Source organism: Oryx dammah, unplaced genomic scaffold (assembly GCF_014754425.2).
Source record: "Oryx dammah isolate SB20612 unplaced genomic scaffold, SCBI_Odam_1.1 HiC_scaffold_10, whole genome shotgun sequence".
NCBI classification, from domain to species: domain Eukaryota; kingdom Metazoa; phylum Chordata; class Mammalia; order Artiodactyla; family Bovidae; genus Oryx; species Oryx dammah.
The window spans coordinates 5,305,520-5,328,072 of NW_024070194.1; the positions used below are offsets into that span (position 1 = coordinate 5,305,520).

The 22,553-nt window shown below is 55.3% G+C and overlaps 1 protein-coding gene and 1 long non-coding RNA gene across 8 annotated transcripts in view; one reads left to right on the top strand and one right to left on the bottom strand.

Moving 5' to 3' along the window:
• The window catches only part of UBE2V1 (ubiquitin conjugating enzyme E2 V1), a 29,022-nt gene extending 24,211 nt beyond the window's left edge, over positions 1–4,811 (top strand). For all 7 annotated transcript variants that reach the window (XR_005722423.1, XM_040248190.1, XM_040248191.1 and 4 more), the window contains 2 exons: positions 1,795–1,920; positions 3,056–4,811. Coding sequence is in view for 6 of the 7 variants with exons in the window: in XM_040248190.1 (XP_040104124.1) it covers positions 1,795–1,920; positions 3,056–3,202 (273 nt within the window). In the remaining variant the exon portion in view is untranslated. The remainder of the gene's footprint in view (positions 1–1,794; positions 1,921–3,055) is intronic.
• Positions 4,812–15,915: 11,104 nt separating this feature from the next.
• Positions 15,916–18,833, bottom strand: LOC120869109. The gene is made up of 3 exons (XR_005722435.1): positions 18,177–18,833; positions 17,240–17,359; positions 15,916–16,754 (listed from the first exon to the last, which is right to left on the bottom strand). It is a non-coding gene; the product is annotated as an uncharacterized LOC120869109 (long non-coding RNA).
• Positions 18,834–22,553: the final 3,720 nt, after the last annotated feature.

Consider the following 22,553-nt stretch of genomic DNA (forward strand, 5'->3'; position numbering starts at 1 on the left):
TTTGGTTGAGGCCCCTGCCCTCCTTGTTCTGAGATTAGCGAGGGGTGTCTGGCGGGTGACTGGGCGTCAGGCTTCAGATGAGGGGTCTCGAGAACTCTGAGGGGAACATGCATGGGAGCTGAGCTGCGAGGCTCAGAGCAGCAGCTCGTGTGAGCACCCCAAAGAGAGAACTCAGTGTTTCTGAAGAGTGTGACGAGGAGGCCGGAGGGGCGGGATGAGGAAGGAGAAGCAATGGAGAGGAGGGCAGGGCCTCGTGGGATCCAGTCCAGGAACCGGGCCCCCCTTTCTCGGGTCTCCAGGAAGCCACTGGAGGGGTGAGGCCACAGGCACAGTTTACAGGGCTGTCTGGGGAGCAGGTGCTAGGGGCGCAAGAGAAGGCAGAGGCCTGGGTGATCTGGAGGAGGCGTGACAGTAGAGGAAAGTTGGGTGGGTGTGCATCCCATCCCTTCTGATGCCTGGGGTAAGGAATGAGGGATGGCTTACTGAAACATGGCTGGCTGCCAGTTTGCTGTAACTGCAGGATGGTGCTCCTGCTTACCAGGGAAGAAGGCAGGCGGGGGAAATCCTGAGTTGAGCTTTTTTTACAGCTTGAGGTCCCTGTGAAGTGGATGTGAAAATCTTCTATGGGAATATTATGCCTTCTGAATCTTAAAATATATGTTCCAGTTTTTAAGCTAGGGACGGGCCACTATTTTAGACGTTATGTTTTCAAGCCTTGGAATCATCCTTCTTAATGTGCTCCCCCCAAAGGCCGCTAGATGTCACTGTTCACACAGCAGACGTTTCTTGGGCAGCACGGGCTGCAGAGGGCACAGGGTGCAGGTGAGGGCCCCGGAGGAGGCCGGTCTCCCTGCAAGGGGGCCAGTCTGACCGGGAGGTGTCAGCCGCGCTTTGGTGTGGTCTTCAGACATGCAGATGATGATAACACAGCTTCACATGAGAAAACCGTGCACAGCCTTCTGTTTTACATGCTGTTTGAACTGGGTCTCGAAGGCTGTGAGGTGTTCCGAGTCGGGGCTCAGTGCTCTAGGCAGAAGGAACTGCCTGGAGAAGGCGGCGCACTCCGCTGCTCACCGAGCAGAAGTGACAAGGGAGCCATTCCCTGGCGTGAGGTAGGACTCGGTGTTTCTCAGCGGAGGCTCAGTTGGCGCTCGGAGAAGGACCATTTCTCCTGGGCAGGTCTGGCATCCTCAGCCCCCTCCCCCCACACACCTCCTCTATGCCGGGCATCTCGGGTGGTCCTAAAGGCAGCAGGGATGGAGTGCCCGTGGCTGAGATCCCGTCCCAGAGCGCAGCCCTGGTGGTGAGGACTGGGAGGCAACCCTTGTGTCTGTGCCCACCCCGACCTTGTGCTTGAGTTCAAAGTTCTCTATAGAGTTGCTTGTTCTTTACTCTGTACATGATGGTATTTAGTGCCTTGGCTGATGATCCCAGCATGAGTAGACATCGGTGTGACTTCCCAGAATGAAGGATGCCTCTTACACGTCATTTTCCAGAGTGTAGACAAATGAACATAAAAGCAAGTCCATCTGATTGGACCTAATGATACCACCCTAAAACTTCAGTGACACTAGCTTAAATTTCCTGGCTTCTTTATATTCCCCCAAAGCCAGGATTCATAGGCACTGGTGCAGGGACTGATTACGACTAACTTAGCAAACAGCGAGTAGACTCTGAGTGGTGACAGCAGACACACCAGCTCTGCATGGGGAATAAATGGGGTTTCAGAAGTTGTGCGGTTTTTTAATTCTTTGTAATTGCCTGACATGGCTATGCCTTCTATTTTTTTTCCAGACAATTTATGAAAACCGAATATACAGCCTTAAAATAGAATGTGGACCTAAATACCCAGAAGCACCCCCCTTTGTAAGATTTGTAACAAAAATTAATATGAATGGAGTTAATAGTTCTAATGGAGTGGTAAGTTGTTTCTGCTTCCCCTCCTCGTCCCCTGGGGATCCCCCAGATTCTTTGTGCTCGAATGTCAGGGGCACTTGGGGCCTGACTGCATTTGTCCCTTGGTTATTGGATGATGACATGTACTGCAGGACGCACACATGCTGTTTTGGAGTGAGGGCCTGTTTCCCAGTTGTGTTTAAGCACAACTTGTACGGTGTTGGCTCTGGGCTGTTATCACTCAGCCTGTGCCGGTCACTTTGAGACGAGCGCTCCTTCAGCCTGCCTGCTACACCCCTACGAGGTAGAGGCAAGGAAATGGAGGGAGAGGGGAAAGACCGCCCCAATGCCACACTTCTCCCCACGGGCCTTATTTGTGCACCACGGACATATAATACTTTTTCCTTGTAATGGCTTTGCTTTCTTATTTTTGCCACTGTTTTCACTGCTGTGAATGGAGACCAGTCTCATCTGCCATAAGCAGCTGGTGGTGGCGACACCACAGTAAGCGCTGTAAAAGCAGGGCAGGGGCGGCTGGTGGCCCCGCGCCGCGCGCCGAAGGCACTCGAGCCTCTGAGGCCCACCTGATGTCCTGAACCCAGGAGAAGTTCCCGCTTGGAGGCGTTTCTCCAGGGGGGCACTGCACTGACTTGAGGGGGCGTGGCTTGGGCAGGCCCTGGTCTGCAGAGCCCGGGTCCGGGCTGCTGTTGCCTCGCTCTCCCTACTGCCCTGAGCGGTGGCCACTACCTGGGCACAGAGTGGGCAAGACAGGCCCTGGGTGGTGGCCGCCACCTGGGCACAGAGAGGGCAGGACAGGCCCTGGGCGGTGGCCGCAGCTGGCCCAGCAGGTGGGGCCATCGTTTCACAGCCAGCTGAGCCTCACCAGGCGTCGGTGCCTCATCTGTAAAGGCGGCTTTTACTTGCCCTTAATTCCCTTCTTCCAGGCCATGAGGGTTTGGGACCCAACAAGGGCAAAGCAGACCAGCGGGAGGGAGGGAACCCCGTGGGCGTTCTGCATGTCAGTCCTGCTGGGTGACCAGCGAGTCCCACCTGAAAAATGCTGCTCACTCACTTTCCTGCTGTAGCTTAGCTCCAGTGCACAGCTTTCCTTCTGTTGGAGAGCCTGACAGTAATTTGTTTTCTCTTTGCCTTTCTGTAGGTGGACCCGAGAGCCATATCAGTGCTAGCAAAGTGGCAGAATTCGTATAGCATCAAGGTCGTCCTGCAAGAGCTTCGGCGCCTAATGATGTCTAAAGAAAATATGAAACTTCCTCAGCCGCCTGAAGGACAGTGTTACAGCAATTAATCAAAAAGAAAAACCACAGGCCCTCCCCTGCCCCCATTCGATTTAAGCAGTCTTCAGTTTCCACAGTAGTAAATTTTCTAGATTCGTCTTGTAGACCTCAAAGTACTGGAAAGAAAGCTCCCATTCAAAGGCAGTTTATCTTAAGATACTGTAAATGATACTAATTTTTTTTGTCCATTTGAAATATATAAGTTGTGCTATAACAAATCATCCTTTCAAGTGTAACCACTGTCCACATAGCTGAACTTCTGGGATCAAGAAAGTGATATTTAAATTGATTCCCATCCTAACCGGTGGGGCACGTCTAACTCAACTGTGAAAAGACACATCACACAGCCACCTTGCTGCTGATTCCACGGCCTGGGGTCTCTGCCTCTCCGCGCCCCCACCCGCCTCCCTGCAACAGCCCTGCAGCTAGGCGTGGCTTATTAGAGTAGGCGTGAAGGTTTCAGGTCACGGCCTGGGGGACACTGCTGGCCTGTGGGCTGCTCTGTCCGCATCCGTGGTCTCTCTAAGTCTTAAGTGACGCCCCTCTTCCAAGCCATCAATCCTCCTCCCCCCACCCTCCGCTGCCGCCCTTGGCCGAGGCATAGATTGTAACCCCTCTGCTCCCCTCTGAAATTGGCCTTTGGTGACGAATTCAGGGCTTTCCCCGTATCTTCTCCCCCCACCTTAATCGAGGGGTGCTGCTTTTTCCTTCCTCCTCCTCAAGTCCCTTTCTGCACCACCACCACCCAACACTTCCCATGATGCTTCCTTGCTTTGGCCAGAAGCCATCAGGTAAGGTTGGAAAGAGTCTCTGACCTCCCCTCATTTAGTCTTGGAACCACAATTTACTCTCCACCAGCCTGGGAAATGAATATTGGGTTCTCAGCCTTGCCACCCTCTGCTGTCATCGTCAGCTGATGCGTTTCTTTAGCTCAGGTTTCGATAAGGTGAAAAGAACAGTCACCAGGGTTACTCAGGCCTGCCAGCTCGCGGCCTCCTTGGTGGTTAAACTTGGAGGAAGGCCACTTGGAAGCACACACGACCCCTCTGAATGAATTGTCCTTTTCCTGTAGAGGCTTTGGCTTTCTAACATGGAAGAAGCTTCACACAGGGCTCTCACTGGGCCGTCCTTTGAGTCCACGCGGGTCTGGTTCGGAAGCTGACAACTGGAGCGACAAGAGCCTTGAATCCGGTGCATACTTTGGTTTTGGTGCTGCTGCTTCTCCCGGCCCTCAGCAGGGATCACGAAAGACCTCGGTGTGCACGGCAGACCCCCGAAATTCCTGGCGAATCACTGCGTTTTTCCACTTTTCTGTTCAGGACCACTAAATGCTGAGATGTGGATGCCTACCGAAATAAAATCAATTCATTGTGCTCCAAGGGTTTTTTTTTTTTTTTTTTTTTTTAGTGTCTGTGTAAAACCACCTTTTGAAGCAGCAACTATCAAGTCTGAAAAGCAATTGATGTTTCCATTAATATTTTTCTGGAGGAAACCTTAGTTCTAAGGGTTTAACATCCTGTAAGTAAAGTTTAACATAACAGTATTCCATAAGCAGTCTTTTTATTGTCAGACCATTGCCTGATTTTAATATAATAAAAAGAAGTGTGCGTTAATATTTAAGAAGCTGTGCTCTTCTTCCTCAGCATATAATTTATTCAGGATTAGAATTGAATGTCTTAGATGCTTTGGTGTTCAATTTGACTTCCAAAAGCAGGTGTTGGGGAACTTTTTCTACAGTGGGTCCAAGTTAGTATTAACATTTAGGCTTTTTTTTTTTCCTTCTGGCTTGTGAGATCTCGAGGGCAGAGTTGTAACCATTCTTCAGCCAGAGAATTCCCAACTGTTTAAGCTTTATTGGCCAAGAGGCAAAATCAAAGAAATTATGTGTTTATTTAACGAGAAAACAAAATTTCCACAACTTTTGGATGAAATTCAAAACATCCTAATTGAGTACAGTTTTTTGTAATGGTGACAGGTACACTGAGGAGAATGGAATGCTTTTCTTTAGGGGATAGTGTAATTGGGATTCGGAGTCAGTATTCCCTGTTACCAGATCAATCGCAGACGTTCCTCTGTATAGATCGTTCCTCATTGGAGGGCCAAACATCAGCAGTGGACCAGATCTGACCCATGGACCATAGTTTGCCAACCCCTGTCTTAAAAAACCAGCAAAGGAGGGATAGGGTTTTCCCTTAGATTTGAAATGTTGCTTTGTGAAACTCAAGCTAGTAAGTCCCTGCTAGTAACAACTATTAGTACTTAGTAGCTGGATTTAGTTGTCTGTTGGATGGAAGAGAAAAAAACAATTCTCCCATGTGTTCCTAGCATTTGAAACAAGAATTTTGCTCGGATGGAGAGTGTGTCTGCCACCCACTGTGTGAGGGGTGAGGACGTGTCCGTGGCCATCTTGACTCAGAATTTGCGCTCCCTGCCACGGTCCTGACCACCAGCAGGCACCACCCAGGTGTCTGTGCCAGGAGCCAGATTGTCCCTTGGGGCCAGAGCGGACGTCAGTGACTGCTTGGAGGGAGTCGGGTGGATCACAGCGGGCCACCTTCCAGAAAGGGCTGCCAGACCTCCTGCTAACGGCCCTCATGAGCTCGCCCTCTGGAGTGAGCTGCTGCCTCAAGCTGCCCTGAAAGGGGGTCGGGCCAGGGACATCGGCGGGCTCCTCACCCTCAGTCAGCTCACAAGGGAGACAGAGGAGGGGAGCTTCAGCATGCTGCCAGGACACCCCCAGCTACGAGTGCGGGGACCTCCAGATAGGAAAGCAGAGACTCTGCACCCGGTACCTGCTTGGTGGCTACGGGGAACTGGGCCTAGAGCCTCGGGACTCACCTGGAGCCTCCTGGCACAGCCTCCAGGCTGGTCTATGGATAGTCCCACAGTCGTGCGATTTGCCCCTCATCTTGGCCGGTGTGTTCACAAGTGGTCTCAAGCTTACGGCCTACACTTGGGGCGGACAGGAAGCGCTCTTGCGAGGTGCAGAGAGTACTTCTTCAGTGGTGTGGCCCCCGATCCCCAGTCCCTGCCAGGTTGCCCATGAGAGAAGGTCCCTCCGCTGTCACTGTTCACGATGTGGACCTGCAGGCCTGATGGTGCTGGGGAGGGAAGCACCCCCCTGACCACCAGCAAACCAGCGAGGGGTCTCCGCTGCCCCGTGACCTCTGACCACGACCTTGTGGGGAGGGCAGCGCCCTTGAGCTGCTTCTCTGCTGAGATAGCTCTGGGGCCCCTGGGTGGGGGTGGGTGAGGGGTACCGGTGCCCTGCTGCCTCCGGCTGTGAAGCAGCAACATGGGTGGTATCAGGTCAGACCCGGCCCTGCCGAGGGCCCGCTCCTCTGGCTGGCGGCCAGCCAGTCCTGCTGGGCCTCTTGCCCTTCCCACCCCTTCACCCCCATGGCAAGTGGACACTCAGTCCTCTTCCCTTCCCTGGCCCGCACCTGCTCCACAGAACTCTGTGAAGGACTCGGGTCTTGACGTCAAGGATTCGAGCAGAGAACATTCTAAGGAAGGGCAGCTTGTGAGAGCATCTCTTCTTTCCATTTGAGAGCAGGAAGATGCTAGGGTGGGCTGTATGGGCCGCACGTGGCTCTGGGCTATGGGGGTGACAACTGGACATACCCCCTGGGGCCTCCTCCTGGGGGCTCCATGAAGTTACCTGCTGCCGGCCCAGTGGCTGCAGGGGGCCTTGAAAGAGGGGAGGACTTAGCACTCAGCACCAGCCTTGGAGTTGTTGGCCCTGGCACTGGAAGTCACCGGCCATGTCTTCCAGGTTCTGGCGTGTGCCTGACGTGCTGGGAATGTGGGCTCAGTGAATGCCAGATTTTTTTTTTAATTAAAGTATAGTTGACTTACAGTATTATATTAATTTTAGGTGTAATCTTTCTGATACAGATTTTTATGTGAGATCTCCCAACATTAGTGTGTCACACACATTTTTTTCATTCCTGTATAGAACCATCGCAGTTTGCTGGCCACAGTTAAGGCCTCAGGACGTAAAGCTCCATCACCAGCTGTACCTTCTCCTCCCCAGATTGTCATCTTGGTGGCCTTTGACCCCTGGGAGGCCTGCAGTCCTGGAAGCTCTACCCAGGGGCATGTGGTGGGTCCTCAGAGCATGGGCAGGACCCCTGTGGCCCAGGTGGAAGGTGCCAAGTAATGGGGTGGCCGCAGGGGCCCCAAGAAACAGACCCACATTTCATTGAGTCTGAGATCCTGCTCTGTGAGATGGACCGTTATTTTATGCACTACCAAGAAAAAAATGCTGCCAATTATAAAGATGCCACTGATTGTAAGGAACGTCCCAGTTCCAGAAATGTTAAGATGTTAAAAAATGAATGAACATTTTAGGTTTGACGAGTAAAGAGTCTTGTCTACAAGGCATTGGTGGTTCAGTAGTAGAATTCCTGCCTCCCACGAGGGAGACGCAGGTTCAATGCCCGGCCAGTGTATGTACTTTGAACTTGCCAGGTGGCGATAGTGGTAAAGAACCTGCCTGCCAATGCAGGGGACGTTAGAGACTTGGGTCTGATCCCTGGGTCGGGAGGATCCCCTGGAGGAGAGCATGGCAACCCACGCCAGTATTATTGCCCGGAGAATCCCATGGCCAGAGGAGCCTGGCGGGCTAGTCCACGGGGCCGCAGAGTCGGACACGACTGAAGCGACTTGGCACAGCACGCACAGAGTATCTTGGTTGTGATAAGCAGAGGTGGCAGCCACCCCAGCAGTGAAGGACAGAGATCACATCAGTTCCCTTGCTAAAAAAAAATTAACCTGCCCCTTACTCTAGTGATGAGAAATCTGAGCTGGAGACCCCACTTTTATGTTCGCCAAAGAGAGACTACAGGAACCTGGACAGTGCTTCAAACAGTAGCAGGGGGCAGAACGGAAGGTGAGGTTCCCCCCTCTCCTGACCCCGCCCGTCAAGGCGAGTCCCGGAGCGCTGCACAGCCTTCCGAGGTCGAGCACGCACGCGCAAGCCGTGACCCGCTCCCCAGCGCCCGCTCTCTTTTTTTTTTCCCCCACTTAGCATAACTGGGCGTGTGGCCTCCACTCCGCTCTTGCCCCAGACGTGTCTTTCACCCACAGGACCTCTCAAGGCCCCTGGACAGCTGCTGAGCGCCCAGTACACCGTGTGCCACCCACAGGGACCGGGGCCTCATGGAGACCCCGAGGTCATCCCTGACGTTCCGCCCCGGCCCAGCAGCCTCAGCGCACCGGGCCGCACCCGCGCCGAGGGAATGCCTGGAAACAGGCTTCTCCGGCCAAGGACACGGGCAGTTTTAATCTCGTCATTTTCAAACTGCCTCCAAACGAAGAAGTAGCAAACTCGCCCTCCCACCAACAACGCAAGATGGTTCCTTCCATTCCCTTCCCTTTATCTGCGCTCATGCGTCCTTGCCCGCCCGTCTTTGAGCTGAATCGTGCTATTTCATGGCTTCCCGTGCACTTTCTCACGTGATAACGCCGAGTATCTTTTCTCGAGCTGAGAAGCCCTTTATCCCTCTCAATCACGTCATCTCTGTTCCTTTTGCCTCCTGCTTTGCAGGAGTGCCTCACACACAGACATCCTCGCTGTCTGAGACCGTCATCTGAAGCGTAAACAGATGGCCCTTGTGTGGCTTGGCGGGGGCAGCGATGGGTGGCCGCCCTCTCCAGCCACCGCGGGCCATTGGGATGCAAAGAGCTCAGATCAGAAGCCCTTCCGGGTGGTGGGCGGAACACGTTTTCTGTCCCTCCTCGAGGCCTGTCCGCTTCAGGGTCCGGTGGGCGAGCAGGGTGGAAGACAGGCAGGTGGCCGGCTCGGTGGCCTCTTGACACCGCGCGGAGCGGGGCTGGGTGACGCTGGCCTGCGTTCTGTGCTCTGACCCACCGCGCCCCGGGGTCTTCGAGAAGCGCAGACGCGGCAGCAGCCCGCCAGCGCACTAGGTTGGCACTTCGGAAACCTCTCGCTTCCCCCAGCCAGTTCCCATGCCTCCCCCTCCTACCCCAAGGGCCACCTCTCTGGGCTCTCCGCCCGTCACCCCCAGGCGAAATGTGGCTATCTCTCGCCCCTCTGGTGTCCAGGCCCAGGACTTGCTTCCTCGTGTCCATGGGGTGGGCTCCCACCACAGGCAGCACAGGTACGCCCCCCACCCCCGAGAGAGCCCCGGCCCCTCTAGAGCAGCCACTCCGGGCTGGCTGTCCTCATTAGTCGATGCTGTTTTGTTCCTGGCAAGTATTCATACCTAACGAACTGATTGATTCGGTTACTGATTCCTCCTTCCCTCTCTGGAACGGGCACCATGCAGGTCGGTGCTCACCTGGCTCATCCACATCCCTGCCTCCAGCACCGAGAGGTGTCCTGGGGACACACTGAGAAGGTTTCCGCGAGCTCAGGAATCCTTCTCCAGAGCGGGGCCTCGCCTTCCTCTCCAGACCCAGGGCAGTGGCGAGGGCAGGGTCCCGGCGGCTTTGCCGAGAACTCGCAGAGTGACTGCTAACTGGGCGGGCGAACAGAGGGACCAGCCCAGTAAGGAGTTTGGCGGCTCCAGGTAAAGCTGGTGAAGACGCGGGTGGGTGAGCGGAGAGGCTCGCATTGTCACCTCTCTCTCTCCGGATCTCAGCATATGACCTGGAGTCATGTACGCCAACCCCAGTACACCTATGGCTGTGTGGCTCTGGACAGAGCCCTTGGGCTCCCTTCACAGGACTGTGCTAAGCATTACGTAACGTTTTATGCGCCCGTGAGATATTCACGGTCCTCAGCACACAGCAAACCCTTCAAGCTACTGTGAAATCACCCTGTTGCCCCAGAGACAAACTCTCCAGGTCTGCAGGCCCCAGGGCTCCAAGTTGAGGCTCAGGGCTGCGCCCCCGCTCGGGCCAGCAGAGGGCGCTCACGCGCTGCAGACGGACGCCCAGAGGGCGGGACAGGATGGACCACTTCTCAGCGGCCTCGCAGGCATCTGGGCGTGTGCGTTTGGCGCACATCCACCCCAACCCCACACCTGGAGGACCAGCGCACCTGCGCTACCAGCCCACTTTTACTGAGGACGAACCTAGGACTCAGAAGGCGTCCCCAAGGTCGCCCAGCCCGGGTGTTCGCGGTGGGGTCCTGCAGCGATGCCAAGTTGGCCTCTGGCTTCAGGGGTCACAAACTCAAAGGCTTGAAGGAGCTGATGTTACAAGCTGGGAAACGGACCTTCTTGCCTCTGGAATGAGAGCTCAGGATGGCCATATCTTTACGTTTTTTGAGACAGAAGCCAGACATCAAGATTTAGTAAAATATCTCAACTTTCATGGTGTCAATAGATTAAAGGCTTTTAACATTTTAATCACCTTACCACCTCTGAGCTACCTTTTAACCCTCCCTTGGAGAAAAGCATTTTAAGACAAAACCCTTCTCCTCCAGTCTTCACCAGCCCACCCTCTCCCCCTCCCTCAGGCCTCAGGTTACAGATCACCTCCTCCCTCTGGGTTAGGAGCCAAACCCTATCCCTGAGCTTTCACTCACTGGCTTGTTCATTCATTTATTCAACAAACATTTATTGAGCTCTTTCTGTGTGCAGATCTCTATACCAGAGTCACAGCAGAGAACAAAGCAAACTAAAATCGCTGCCCCTGTTGGCTCAGAGGTTAGAGTGTCTGCCTGCAATGCAGGAGACCTGGGTTTGATCCCTGGGTTGGGAAGATCCCCTGAAGAAGGAAATGGCAACCCTCTCCAGTATTCTTGCCTGGAGAATCCCATGAACAGAGGAGCCTGGCGAGCTACAGTCCATAGGGTCACAAAGGGTCGGACACGACTGAGCGACTTCCCTTTTGGAATAGAGGAGACAAAACAGTCAGGGTGAATTTACAATGTCATTTCAAAGTATTAAGCACATACCTGAAATATCCCAGCAAGAGAACAAGATGGGAAGGCCACCCTGGGCAGGGAGGGCCTTTCTGCAGAGGTAGCGTTTTCAAATGTGTGGAAGAAATTGCATGCCCAGAACTCGGCAGGGTGGACAATTCTGAGTGAAGAGAACCATGGAGCAAGGGCCCTGGGGCGGGAAGAGGCGTGCCACGTGGCCATAGTAGCAGCTGTCAGTGTCTGGCACATAATGGGCACTCTGCACCGATGGATCAGTGGGCACATGGATGTGCTGCACCACGCCCTGTGCTGGGCACCAGGGAGGCGACGCTTGACGAGTGAGTGGAAGAATAGACCCGGGATTTGTTGAATCCAGCTGCTTCTGCCCTGGTTTCAGCACCTTGGTCCCAAGTCTCTCCCTACACACTCTGGCCTCATATTCAGCCTGGCTGGGAATTGTCCAGGCCCATCTCTGGCTGAAAAGGCCCTGTACAGTCCCAGATGTCTTCTCTCAATATGGCTTGAGCCCCCTTTTCTGTGGCCTAGAAACTGTCCAGAGTCCACGTGCCTTGTCCAGGAGTAGGGAGTGGAGAGGGAAATGAGTTGATATCTGATTTCCCTGGGTCGAGTTTTGGCAGGAGGTTCTGGGAACATCAGGCCTGTCCCCAGAGGAAGGCAGTGATCTGGGGGCTACAGAAGCCCCCACCTCACCTTTGCCCTGGGCTGGGGTCCAGCCTAGATGAAATACCATCTTTCTTGAAGGATGGCCAGTTGGCCCATGCAGTCATGAGCAGCACACAGAGAATGGACATCTGTCTGCCTGTCTGTCTGTCTGAAGGTCTCCGAAGGTCTCCTTTGCGCCAGGCACTGGGAATGCAGAAATGGACAGAAAAGTCTCTGCCGTCATTCCAGGCATGGGAGACAGAGAGTACAGAGATAATGAATCAACAAGATAATTTCACAACAGAATCAGGGCTGTAAGAGCAGGACAGTGAGGCAGTGGGCCGGTGGTTGAGAACCCACCTGCCAGTGCAGGGCACACGGGTTGGATCTCTGGTGTGGGAAGAGCCCGCTGGCCGTGGAGCAATGAAGCCCGTGCGCCACGGCCATTGAGCCCGCGCCTGAGAGCTTGTGCTCTGCGACGAGAAGCCTGCGCCCCGCAACTATAGAGTAGCCTCTGCTTGCTGCAATTAGAGAGCCCGCACACTGCAGCCAAGACCCAGCACAGCCGAAAACAGATAATTTTTTTAGAAAAAAAAAAAAGAACAGTACAGTGAGCTGACGTGGTAGAAAGGAGAAAGGGTGGGAACTGCTTCACATGGGTGGTCAGAGATGACCTCTAAGGCGGGAATAGCAGGTGCAAAGGTCCTGAGGCAGGCATGAGCTTGGCGGGACTGAGGAACAGCAAGGAAGTCAGTGCAGCTGGGCACAAGTATGCGAGGGTATTTGTGGTAGGAGCGAGCAGTGGGGTGAAGGCAGCCCTCCCAGGCCCTTGAGGACTGCTGTGGTGGGAAGAGTGAGCGTGGTCGCCTCATGCGGTGACGTGAGGGTTAAACGGGACAGTGCAAGAAAGTGGCTGAAACACAATATGAGCTACTATTATTACTATTACTATCAATCACCGTCGTCTGCCCCGGGTCTGGCCCTGGGACCATCCCAAGGAGGGCTGTCGGGTTTTATCTGTGGCTTGTAGCATAGCGGTCCCCTGTGTTGGCCCATTGCCCCCACCAGGACCTGGGGGATGGGTATGAACAGGCCTGGTAGGAGGTGAGGCTCAGGCAGCTCCAGGGGCTGGAGGGGCCTCCCTGAGGGGCACCCCAGCCTACAGCGGTGGTCTCCCCTCCCAAGAGGCCGTACCCTGCTGCCACGCCCCAGACACTCACAGTCTGGAGGCCTCTGCACCGGCCCAGTCTGCACCCTAGTTCCCTCGGGTCGCCCTGAGCTGAGGATTCAACCTTCTGAACCTCCAGCGGGGCCCACCTGCCCAGACCAGCCCCACCCCCACCCTCAGCCCCAGCACTGGCTCCCGGCGCCCAGGCCATGGGTTCTTGGGAACGCGATTATTTGTCTTCCCAGATAATTCAGGCCGAAGACGGCCACTTCCGGCCGCACTGTTCTCACTGTGGCTTCCTGACCCTCTCACTCCACAAACTTGACACTGTGGTCAGAGGCCTGAAGCCAGACCCCGGAGCCCCCGTGTCCCCCGCTCTCGCCCTGCCCCTGAAAAGCACCCAGCTCTGGGAATCTGACTGCAAACACTTAGGACCCTCAGCCACCCCTTTCCCTCAAACCCCCACTGAGAACACGCCTACCCAGCCGTGGATTCCAGGGAACACGGTGTGCGACAGTCACAGGGCGATCGCGAACCATAGGGCTCCCTGGAGCTTCCCACTTCACCCAGGGACGCAGCAGCATCCCTGGTCATTCATTCAGAAAGTGTGTAATAAGCACCCACTGAGTGTCGGGCTTCCCTGGGGGCTCAGCTTGTAAAGAATCCACCTGCAATGCGGCAGACCTGGGTTCGATCCCTGGGGTGGGACGATCCCCTGGAGAAGGGAAAGGCTACTCACTCCAGTATTCTGGCCTGGAGAATTCCATGGACTGTATAGTCCGTGGGGTCGCAAAGAGCCGGACACGACTGAGCGACTCTCACTTTTCACACTTGCTGAGTGTCAGCTGGGCTTCCCAGCTGGCTCTAGTGGTTAAAAAAAAAAAAAAAAAAAAAACCTGCTGCCAATGCAGGAGCCGTAAGAGATGTTTGAGTTTGATCCTGAGCTGGGATGATCCCCTGGAGAAGGGAACGGCAACCTACTCCAGTAGTCTTGTCTGTAAAATCCTGCGGACAGAGGAGGCCGGCGGGGTCGATGGGGTCGCAAAGAGTCGGACACAGCTGAGCGGCTGAGCACAGCACAGCATGGTGTGCCAGGCTCTGCCCTAGGCCCGGGGCCACAGCAGGGAATAAACTAGGCAGAAACACCTGCCCTCACGAAACTGGCCTTCTGCATGTGGTGAAGGCGGAGCAATAAGCAAGTGAACACTCAGTTACGCAGCGTAGTGGCTGGTGATAAATTCCATGAAGGACACGGAGGAAGAAGAGGGGGTGCTGGTGACAGGAGTCAGTCAGGGAAAGCCTGAGATTCAAGAAGGTGGCATTCGAATACAGGCCTGAGAAAGGCACGGGGGCAAGTCTTGTAGGCACCTGGGAGAAGAGTCTTTCTGGTGGAGGAAACAGCCGGTGCAAAGGCCCCGAGGCTGGAGCTTGCGTTCTTGATTGGAGAAACCGCCAGGAGGCCAGTGTGGCTGGAAGAGAGTGGGTGAGGGGGAAGGGGGGGTTGAGCCCCAGGAGACCAGGCTTGGAGCCACAGGGCCGCGGCGAGAGCCCCCTCTGCCCCGAGGCAGGCAGGAGCTGTGCGGAGGAGGAGCGGCGGGACCCAGGCATTCACGGAGTCCCTGCAGGCCGCAGGGGCAAGGGTGGAACAGGAGGCCAGAGAGGAGCCGGAAGCAGACCCCCAGTGGGGAGGTGGCGAGGAGAGGAGGGAGCCCCCCAGGCGCCCCCGGAGAGCAAGCGGGCGGTGGGCAGGCACGGACAACATGCTGCTGATCGGGGAAGGGGCGCCTTGTCCCATCTTCTGCCTCTCACTATTTTCCCTGCCCTTTCAGGTTCCCTGAGATGTGGAATGTTCAGACATCGGGGCCGCGGGGATCGCTCCAGGGGTGGATGTGGGGTTTGGGAGGGGAGGAGCCTGGGGTGCCCCCAGGCCTGGGCCGAGCCCAGGAAATGGCCTTTTCCTGCCCCCAGGGAAGGCTCAGGAGCAGCGAGTTGGTGGGGGGCGTCCAGGGGCAGGTGTGAGAGTTACACCGCGTTGCATCCGAGAGTTGAGCAGAGAGCTAGCTGCGTTGGGGCAGCCAGGGCGGGGTGGGGGGTGCCATGAAGTGGAGTTTAGGGCCTGTGTCTGAGCTTCCCGGGGCAGGTGGGGGTCAAAAAGGACAGACAGAGATGGGGAAGTCTCTGCAGCCTGACCGCGGCTTTCAAAGCAGGAAGAGGTCCCCGTCCTGCACGTGGAGCCCACCTGGGTGAGGACATCCTTTGCCTCCTGGGGGGCACAGCCTCATGTGAGGCTCAGAGCAGACTCGGGACTGGACCCCACGTTTCACTCAGCCCTCTGCTGCGCGGCCCTGGGGTCTTCTGATGGTAACAGGGTAAACCCGAGGCCCCAGGTCATGCAGCTCTGAGCCACTCAGTGAGATTCAGCTCTGACCAGCGTGGCCTCGAACCCGTCACACTGCCTTAACTGCCTGCCCCCAACCACTGCCCCCCTCCACCAGGGAGATGATCAGCTACTCAACCTGCTGGCCAGGTCCAGTGACTCAGTATGGACTGAATAACTCACAGTGCCTGAGTGCACACCCCCGAACTCATGTCCTTCCCACCCATCCTCCCTTGTGGTCGGGGCCCCCATTGGACAGATGGGGACACTGAGGCTCTGGGAGATTAAGTCACTAGCTTGGGGTGAGCCACATGAGCTGGGATCTGAACCTGGCAGGGTCAGGGTCCAGAGTTTTCCCTCTGTGCCCCCTGGGCAGGAAAAAGAGAGATGGCCTCAGGATTAAGAATAGTAGACACGACTCAGTGGTAAAGAATCCACCTGCCGACGCAAGAGACGCAGGTTCAATCCCTGATCCGAGAAGATCCCACAGGCGGAGGGCAACCTGGCCCGCGCATAACTATGGAGCTGTGCTCTAGGGCCCGGGACCACAGCTGCTGAGCTGCACAGCCCCGCCACTCGCCACAGCTGGAGAAAAGCCCACGCAGCACGGGCAAAATAAGCAGATAAGTCTTTTTTTTTTTTTTTTTTTAATTAAAAAGAAAAAAGTAACAGTCAAGGATTGACTCCAGTTTTCTGCATGCTGGGCACATTTATGGAAATACCACCCACAGCCCTACGAGGCAGGGACACCTTATCGATCTCATTTTATGGAAGGAGAAGTTGAGGTCTCAGTGATTGTCTGAGGGGGCCCACGAGCCACTGCAGCTCCTGGTGTCCCCACTCCCCCCATCCATCCCGAAGGCCCCCGAGGTGGTGGGAGAGGCTAGCGATGCTGGGTGACTCGGGCGGATTTCTGGCCCCAGAACCTCAGTGCCCCCAGCCTGACCACAGGCCATGACTCAGAGCCCTGAGTCCCCCACCCCTAACCCCCGCCACAAACCCAGCCCCAGGGGTGCTCTTACCCCTCCCTCCTCACTCCCAGCCCAAGACCGACAGGCTGATGTCCTGGGACATTTATACCCAAGGCCTGTGCTTCCTGCAAAATTATAGACATGACACCCTCAGTCCCAGCAGAGCAGGGAGCCTGGTGTGAGCCAGGCCCAGGGAGGCAGACCCCAGCCCGCCAGGCCGGACTGAATCTGCAAGGGCCGTGTGTGGGGGGTCTCTGCACCCACCACAGCTCTGTTCAGATGAGTCACAAAAGTGGCGGCCCTGACCGGATGCCGGGGACAACCCGAGTTCCCGAAGGCCAGCACAGCCCTTGTGTGGGAGGAGGGCGTGGGCCGCACCCCGGGGCTCAGAGGGGTGTCGGTGACCCGAGACACACAGCTGGCTGCCGGGGGCTCTAATGGGGGTCTGAGCATCTCTGCTCTGTGGCCGGACCACAAATCAGTTGCAGCTGCTACAGTCTTGACTCCGGAGGGGGGGCTCTCGAGACGAGTGCAGGGGTCCTGGAATCTGAGGAGCAGGCAAGAATGTCGTGTGTGTGTGTGTGTGTGTGTGTGTGTGTGTGTGTGAATGTAGGGGAAAAAATCCAGAAGGAAACATGCCAGTATGTTAACACGCTCACTCCAGCCAGTTCTCGGACAAGGGCAGCCCTGTCCCTGAACCCTTGGCAACATCTGGAGACATTAGGATTGTCACAACTGGTGGGGGAGGGGGTGCTACTGGCATCTGATGGGTAGAGGCCATCCTACCATCCTACCGTGCCCAGGACAGTCTTTCCCCACCCCAGACAGTGAGCCAGTCCACAGCGTCCGTGGTGGTACCCAGCTCAGAGAAACTCTGCTCTAGCCTGTGTGGACGCTGGGGATGATGAGGTCTCTTTCCTTTAGCTTGTCTTGTTTCCCAGAGAGAAATGGTTAAGAGTATGGGCTCTGCAGCCAGGACTGGGGTTTATATCACATCGCGCCAGCTGCGTGCCCCCAGGCAAGTGTCCTTACCTCTCTGAGCAGCAGCTGTGGCGAGGGAGCACACCTCCAAGGGAAGATTCAGTGAGATCATATCTGCGAAGGGGCTGGCTCAGCAGATCCTTAAGTCCGGAGACGTGAACGTTTGTGTCACTAGGAAAAACAATAATAACATGCCCCAGGGGTGGGGCCGCACGTCACATAAAGCCCCTCGGATCTCCCTCACCCAACCGGTTGAGGGAGGGATCAGTTTTCATCCCTTATGTGGCAGATGAAGCGATTGAGGTACAGAGAGGTTAAGCAACTTGTCCAATGTCACACAGTAATTGTCAGAGCAGGGATCAGAACTGTCACTTCGGAACCTAAGTCCCCACCCTTCCACCATGGGGTCCCTCATTGCCTCGAATTCAAGCAAAGGGATCTTTTCAGTTGAGTTTTCCCAGTTGTCTTTTCTAAAACTTGGGACGACTAAGCCTTCATTGGAATTCAGATCGCTGCTAAAATGCCAGGTGCCCCTTTTGCCCAGCCACTACCCTTCTTCCCAGGCCATAGACCCTGCTTTATGGTAGATCCCAAGAGAAGCGCCATTTCATGCCACCTGTCCTGAGCTGACTTCAAAAACCTTCCATGTTGTGAGCTCTGCTTTGATTTCAGGCATTTTATGGGCATGAAATCCAAGCCTTGGTCCTTTTGGAGACATGGAGCTCCTGAGGGGTGGGGTGGCCTTGTGGGGTCACTGGACAGGCCCACGGGGCAGGGGGCTGGGCTCTGAAAGGATCAGAGGGACAGTCACGCTCTGGGAGAGCTGGACCACAGGCCGCCTCCTCTTAGTGGACACCTAGGGGCAGGTGCCCTGGCCGCCCAGGCGGACTTCATCTCATCCACTGTCCACGGCAGTTTCCGGGAAGCTGACAGCGTTCCCCCGGTTACAGATGGGGAAACTGAGGCTCAGGGTGGGACAAGCACTCACCCATCCCATCACTCAACGCAGAGTCAGGTTCTAGGCTCTTCCCTTGCATCCCGCCATCTCCCGACCTCCAGAGACCACAGTGAGAGGGACTAAGGGCAGACAGGTGGAGAACTTCCCTCCCCGCGTCCTGGGCTCTGGGCTCTGGGCTCTAACGGAAGGCGCCGCGAGTCTCTTGGGTGGACACATGGCGGAGTGTCCAGGATGTGGGGAGGCATGCTGGCTGCAGCGTGTCTGAAAGTCATCTGTGTCGTGGAAGGTGAGGTCCCCAGAACCTCAGCCCCAGGCGTCCAAGTGGGGAGTGGACATGAGTTTTGGGGGCTGGGAGGGAGTGATGCCTGCAGAACCTGATTTCCTTGTCAGCTCAGCCAGCCAACTTCAACAGCTCCTCACAGCCACCTCCACACTGGCTAGACTCATTTCCAGCACCCCCTACCCCCAGAATCCAAGCAGGCACCCCAGACTGCAAACCCAGACACAGAGTCATGGGGCTATACATGACTGGTCCGGACCACCTGCTGAAGCTGAGCGGCTCCTGGCTCCTTCCTCTGTCCACGTGATCATCCATGCGAGGAACCTGTATGCACTGAGGAATCTGTGTGTATTTTCTGTGGCTGTCATAACAGACTGCTACAAATCTGGGGGCTTGAAACAAGAATTTATTCTTGGACTTCCCTGGTGGTGCCGTGGATAAGAATCCACCTGCCGATGCAGAGGACACAGGTTCAATCCCCGATCCAGGAAGATTCCACGTGCCACAGAGCCACTCAGCCCACATGCCATGACTTCTGAAGTCTGCACTTTGCAACAAAGCAGAGCCCCAGCTCCCTGCAACTAGGGAAAGCCTGCGTGCAGCAGGAAGACCCAGCGCAGCCATAAGTAAATACATATTTAAAAAAAGAAAAAGAGAGAAATTCATCCTCCTACAGTTCTGGAGAATTCTGAAATCAAGGTGTCAGCAGGGCCTTGTCCCCTCTGAAGGCTCCAGGAAAGAATCCTCCCCGGCAGTTCCAGCCCCTGGGGGCGCTGCCTGGCCCCTTGACACTGCCCTGCAGTCTCTGCCTCCCTCTTCACGTGGCCTCTGTGTGTCTGTGTCCTTTACTCATAAGGACACCAGCTGTTGACTTTAGGCTCCCCCAGTCCAGTGTGATCTCATCTTACAATCCCTGACTAATGCCATCTGCAAACATCCCATTTCCAAATAAGGCCACATTCTGAGCTTCCGGTGGATGCGAACTGGGGGAAGGACACCATTCAGCTCACTGCAAGTGCCTACTGTGTGCCCCAGGCCGTGGGGACAGAGTAGCTGACCAGACAGGGCAGGGCTGGGCTGGGGAGAGACAGAAACAGCTAATTACAGAAGAGATGTTCTAGTAAACTCCACCAGTGAACTTGGACTCGGGACACCCACAACCAGAGGAGGAGCCTTGGGGTAGGCCTGGGCAGTGACCCTCCTCCCGGTTCTGAGTCCCTGCCCACAAGACCTGGGGCCTGAGCTTAGGACTCACCCTCTCCTGGGAGCCTCCTTGATCCCAGAGGCGCCCCCTTGGGGCTCCCAAGGCCCCCTATACTTCCTCCCGGCATCCGAAGATGATAGGGTTGTATTTTTTGAACTTGGGAATTCTCCAAGTCTATTTATTTACAAAAAGAATGCTTTCTGTAAACAAGCAATGATCATTGAAAGCCTTGATGATAGAAAAACGCACTGACTTTCTCCACATCCACTCTCTGGGACTTATCTTTCTTGGCAGGTAGGTGCAGTCAGCACAGTCAGTGGTACACAGTAGGTGCTTCACACTGTTTGAATACATGGATGACTAGTGTCACCCTGCCTACCCTGGGCCAGTGAGATGGTTAAGTGACAGTCTGTGGCTGCGAATTCAGTGCGGTACAACCTCTACATTGCCTAGTCTAGAGTGGAGCATACAGTTGGTGCCCCATAAATGCTGGCAATGGTTGGGGAGTTGCCTTTGGGGTCCCCTCCATCTTCGCTGCTGTCCCTGGTGAGGGGACCAGCAACCAGGCAGGCAGGCAGGGATGTGGAAGACTCCAGTCCATGGCTTCAGGGACTTCCTTCTGGGTCTCCACTCCAGGGGCAAACTGTCAGCTTCCAGCTCTTCTGTCCACAGCTGCTGCCCGGACACCACAGACTTGGGAGGGTAAGTTGTCATTGTTCAGTCGCTAAGTCGTATCTGACTCTGTAACTCCATGAACTGCAACACGCCAGGCTTCCCTGTCCTTCACCATCTCCTGGAGCTTACTCAAACTCATGTCCATTGAGTCAGTGATGCCATCCAACCGTCTCGTCCTCTGCCGTCCCCTTCTCCTCTTGCCTTCAATCTTTCCCAGCATCAGGGTCTTCTCCAATGAGTCAGCTTTTCACATCAGGTGGCCAAAGTATTGGAGTTTCAGCTTCAGCATCCGTCCTTCCAATAAAGATTCAGGGTTGATTTCCTTTAAGACTGACTGGTTGGATCTCCTTGCAGTCCAAGGGACTCTCAAGAGTCTTATCCAACACCACAGTTCAAAAGCATCAGTTCAGTTCTCAGCCTTCTTGATGTGAGGCTGAGCCCACTGGTCAATCCACTAGCCTTTATTGACCAGCTACTGTGTGTTGATGGGGGCTGTGTTACAGGCTCAGTGGTAAAGAAGCCAGCCCTGTCTGTCCCTTGTGGAGCCTGTGTTTTAGGCAGAGCAACAGACACAGACAAATCAGTAAGGTATTAGGACTCAGTGCCAGGGAGAAAGAAGGCAGGAAGGTTCAGGCGGTGGCAGATATTGAATAGGCAGATCAGGGTGGGCGGCCTCCTGGAGGAGGTGACATTTGACAGAGAGTTGGGAGGGGAGGAGGGATTGTTAGATGTCTGGGAAAAGCAGAGGGAAGGCCTGTGGTGTGAGGTCACCTTAGGGTCCAAGGAAGAGGGAGGAGCTGGTTGTGGCTGCAGCGGAGGGCTGGAAGGCAGGAGGGCGGGGTGGTCACGGAGCTCCTCGGGGCCTCTCGCCCGCCACAGTGAGGACTTTGGCTGTTCTCCGTTTGAGCTGGGAGCGAGCCGTGGAAGGTGAGTGCAGAGAACAGACACGACTTGGAGCTCACACAAGGTCTTCATCCTCTGCTGTTAAATGTTGGGGTCAGACTGTTCTGTGCCACAGAGCCATCCTGGGAGTGGGAAGGCAGTTTGGCCGCACCTCTGGCCGCCACCCACTGCCAGCTGTGACAACCAAAACGTCCCCAGATGCGACCGCGTGTACCTCAGGGTTGGGGGGTGGCTGCTGGGCAGATCGCCCCGTTGGCCTGTGAGTGGAGATGGTTAGGAAGAGAGGCAGGGAGTGAGGACACCTGTGAGGAGGGGTCTGCTGGTGGGTGTTGGGGAGCAGCCATCGGTTCTGGGTCTAGTTGGAAGCAGGAGCAGGGAGCACGGAGCTGTGGGATCTGTGTGGGTGGGCATGGAGCTGGGTCTGGACATGTCCATCCTGGGTGTCATTGGGCTGTGGGCCCAATGGAGCAGGGACTTCCCTGGTGGTCCAGTGGTTAGGACTCTGCCCTTCCACTGAAGGGAACATGGGTTTGATCCCTGGTCAGAGAACTAAGATCCCAGAAAGTCCTGGAAACTTGCCACAACCTCTGCTTATGAAGCGTTTTGTGTTTACCCTTGTGATCTCATTTGATTTTCAAGACTGGCACCCGTGGGAGCCCCAGTTACAGATGAGGACACAAGGCCCAGAGAGGCTGAGTGACTTGCCTGAGGTCACACAGCAAGTCAGGTGTGGGGATGGAGAGGAAGCCAGCTCAACCCAGGGCCCAAACCCTGGTCTGTATCCAGCCCCCTGGTGGCTGGCTGCGTGAGGATGGGGGTGGAGGCAGGCTTTATTTTTCTAATTTTTTTCCCCTAAATTTTCTTTATTTGCTAAGGTTTCTGAAAAGAATGTGTTTCTCTTTTGTATTCAAAGAGAAACAAAACCCAGAAAGGGAGGTTTTGGCTTGGTTTTTCACCAAAGACTCCTTGTGAAGCCATTCCCTGCTCCCCCCACAGAAGAGCTGACTGGCTCCTGGTCTCGGGTTCCTAGTCAGCACCATTGCTGGTGGGCAGACTCAAGGAAACAGTCTTCAGGGAGGGCAGATGAGCATGACTCTCAGAAGAGAAAATAGGACTCCTCTAGGATTCTTCTAAGAGCTCATCATCTAGAAAATTCTTGCCTGAAAAAACGAAAGAAAAGACTTGCCTAAGTCCCAGAAGATATGTATGGAGTTGGGGTCTACCTCAGTGTGGTGTGTGGTAGTGATAACAGGCAACAACCTACAAGTTCATCACGGGGAGCCTGGAGAGTAAGCCAAAGTGCCTTCCCTGGGGGAAATACTGCTGCTGCTGCTGCTAAGTCGCT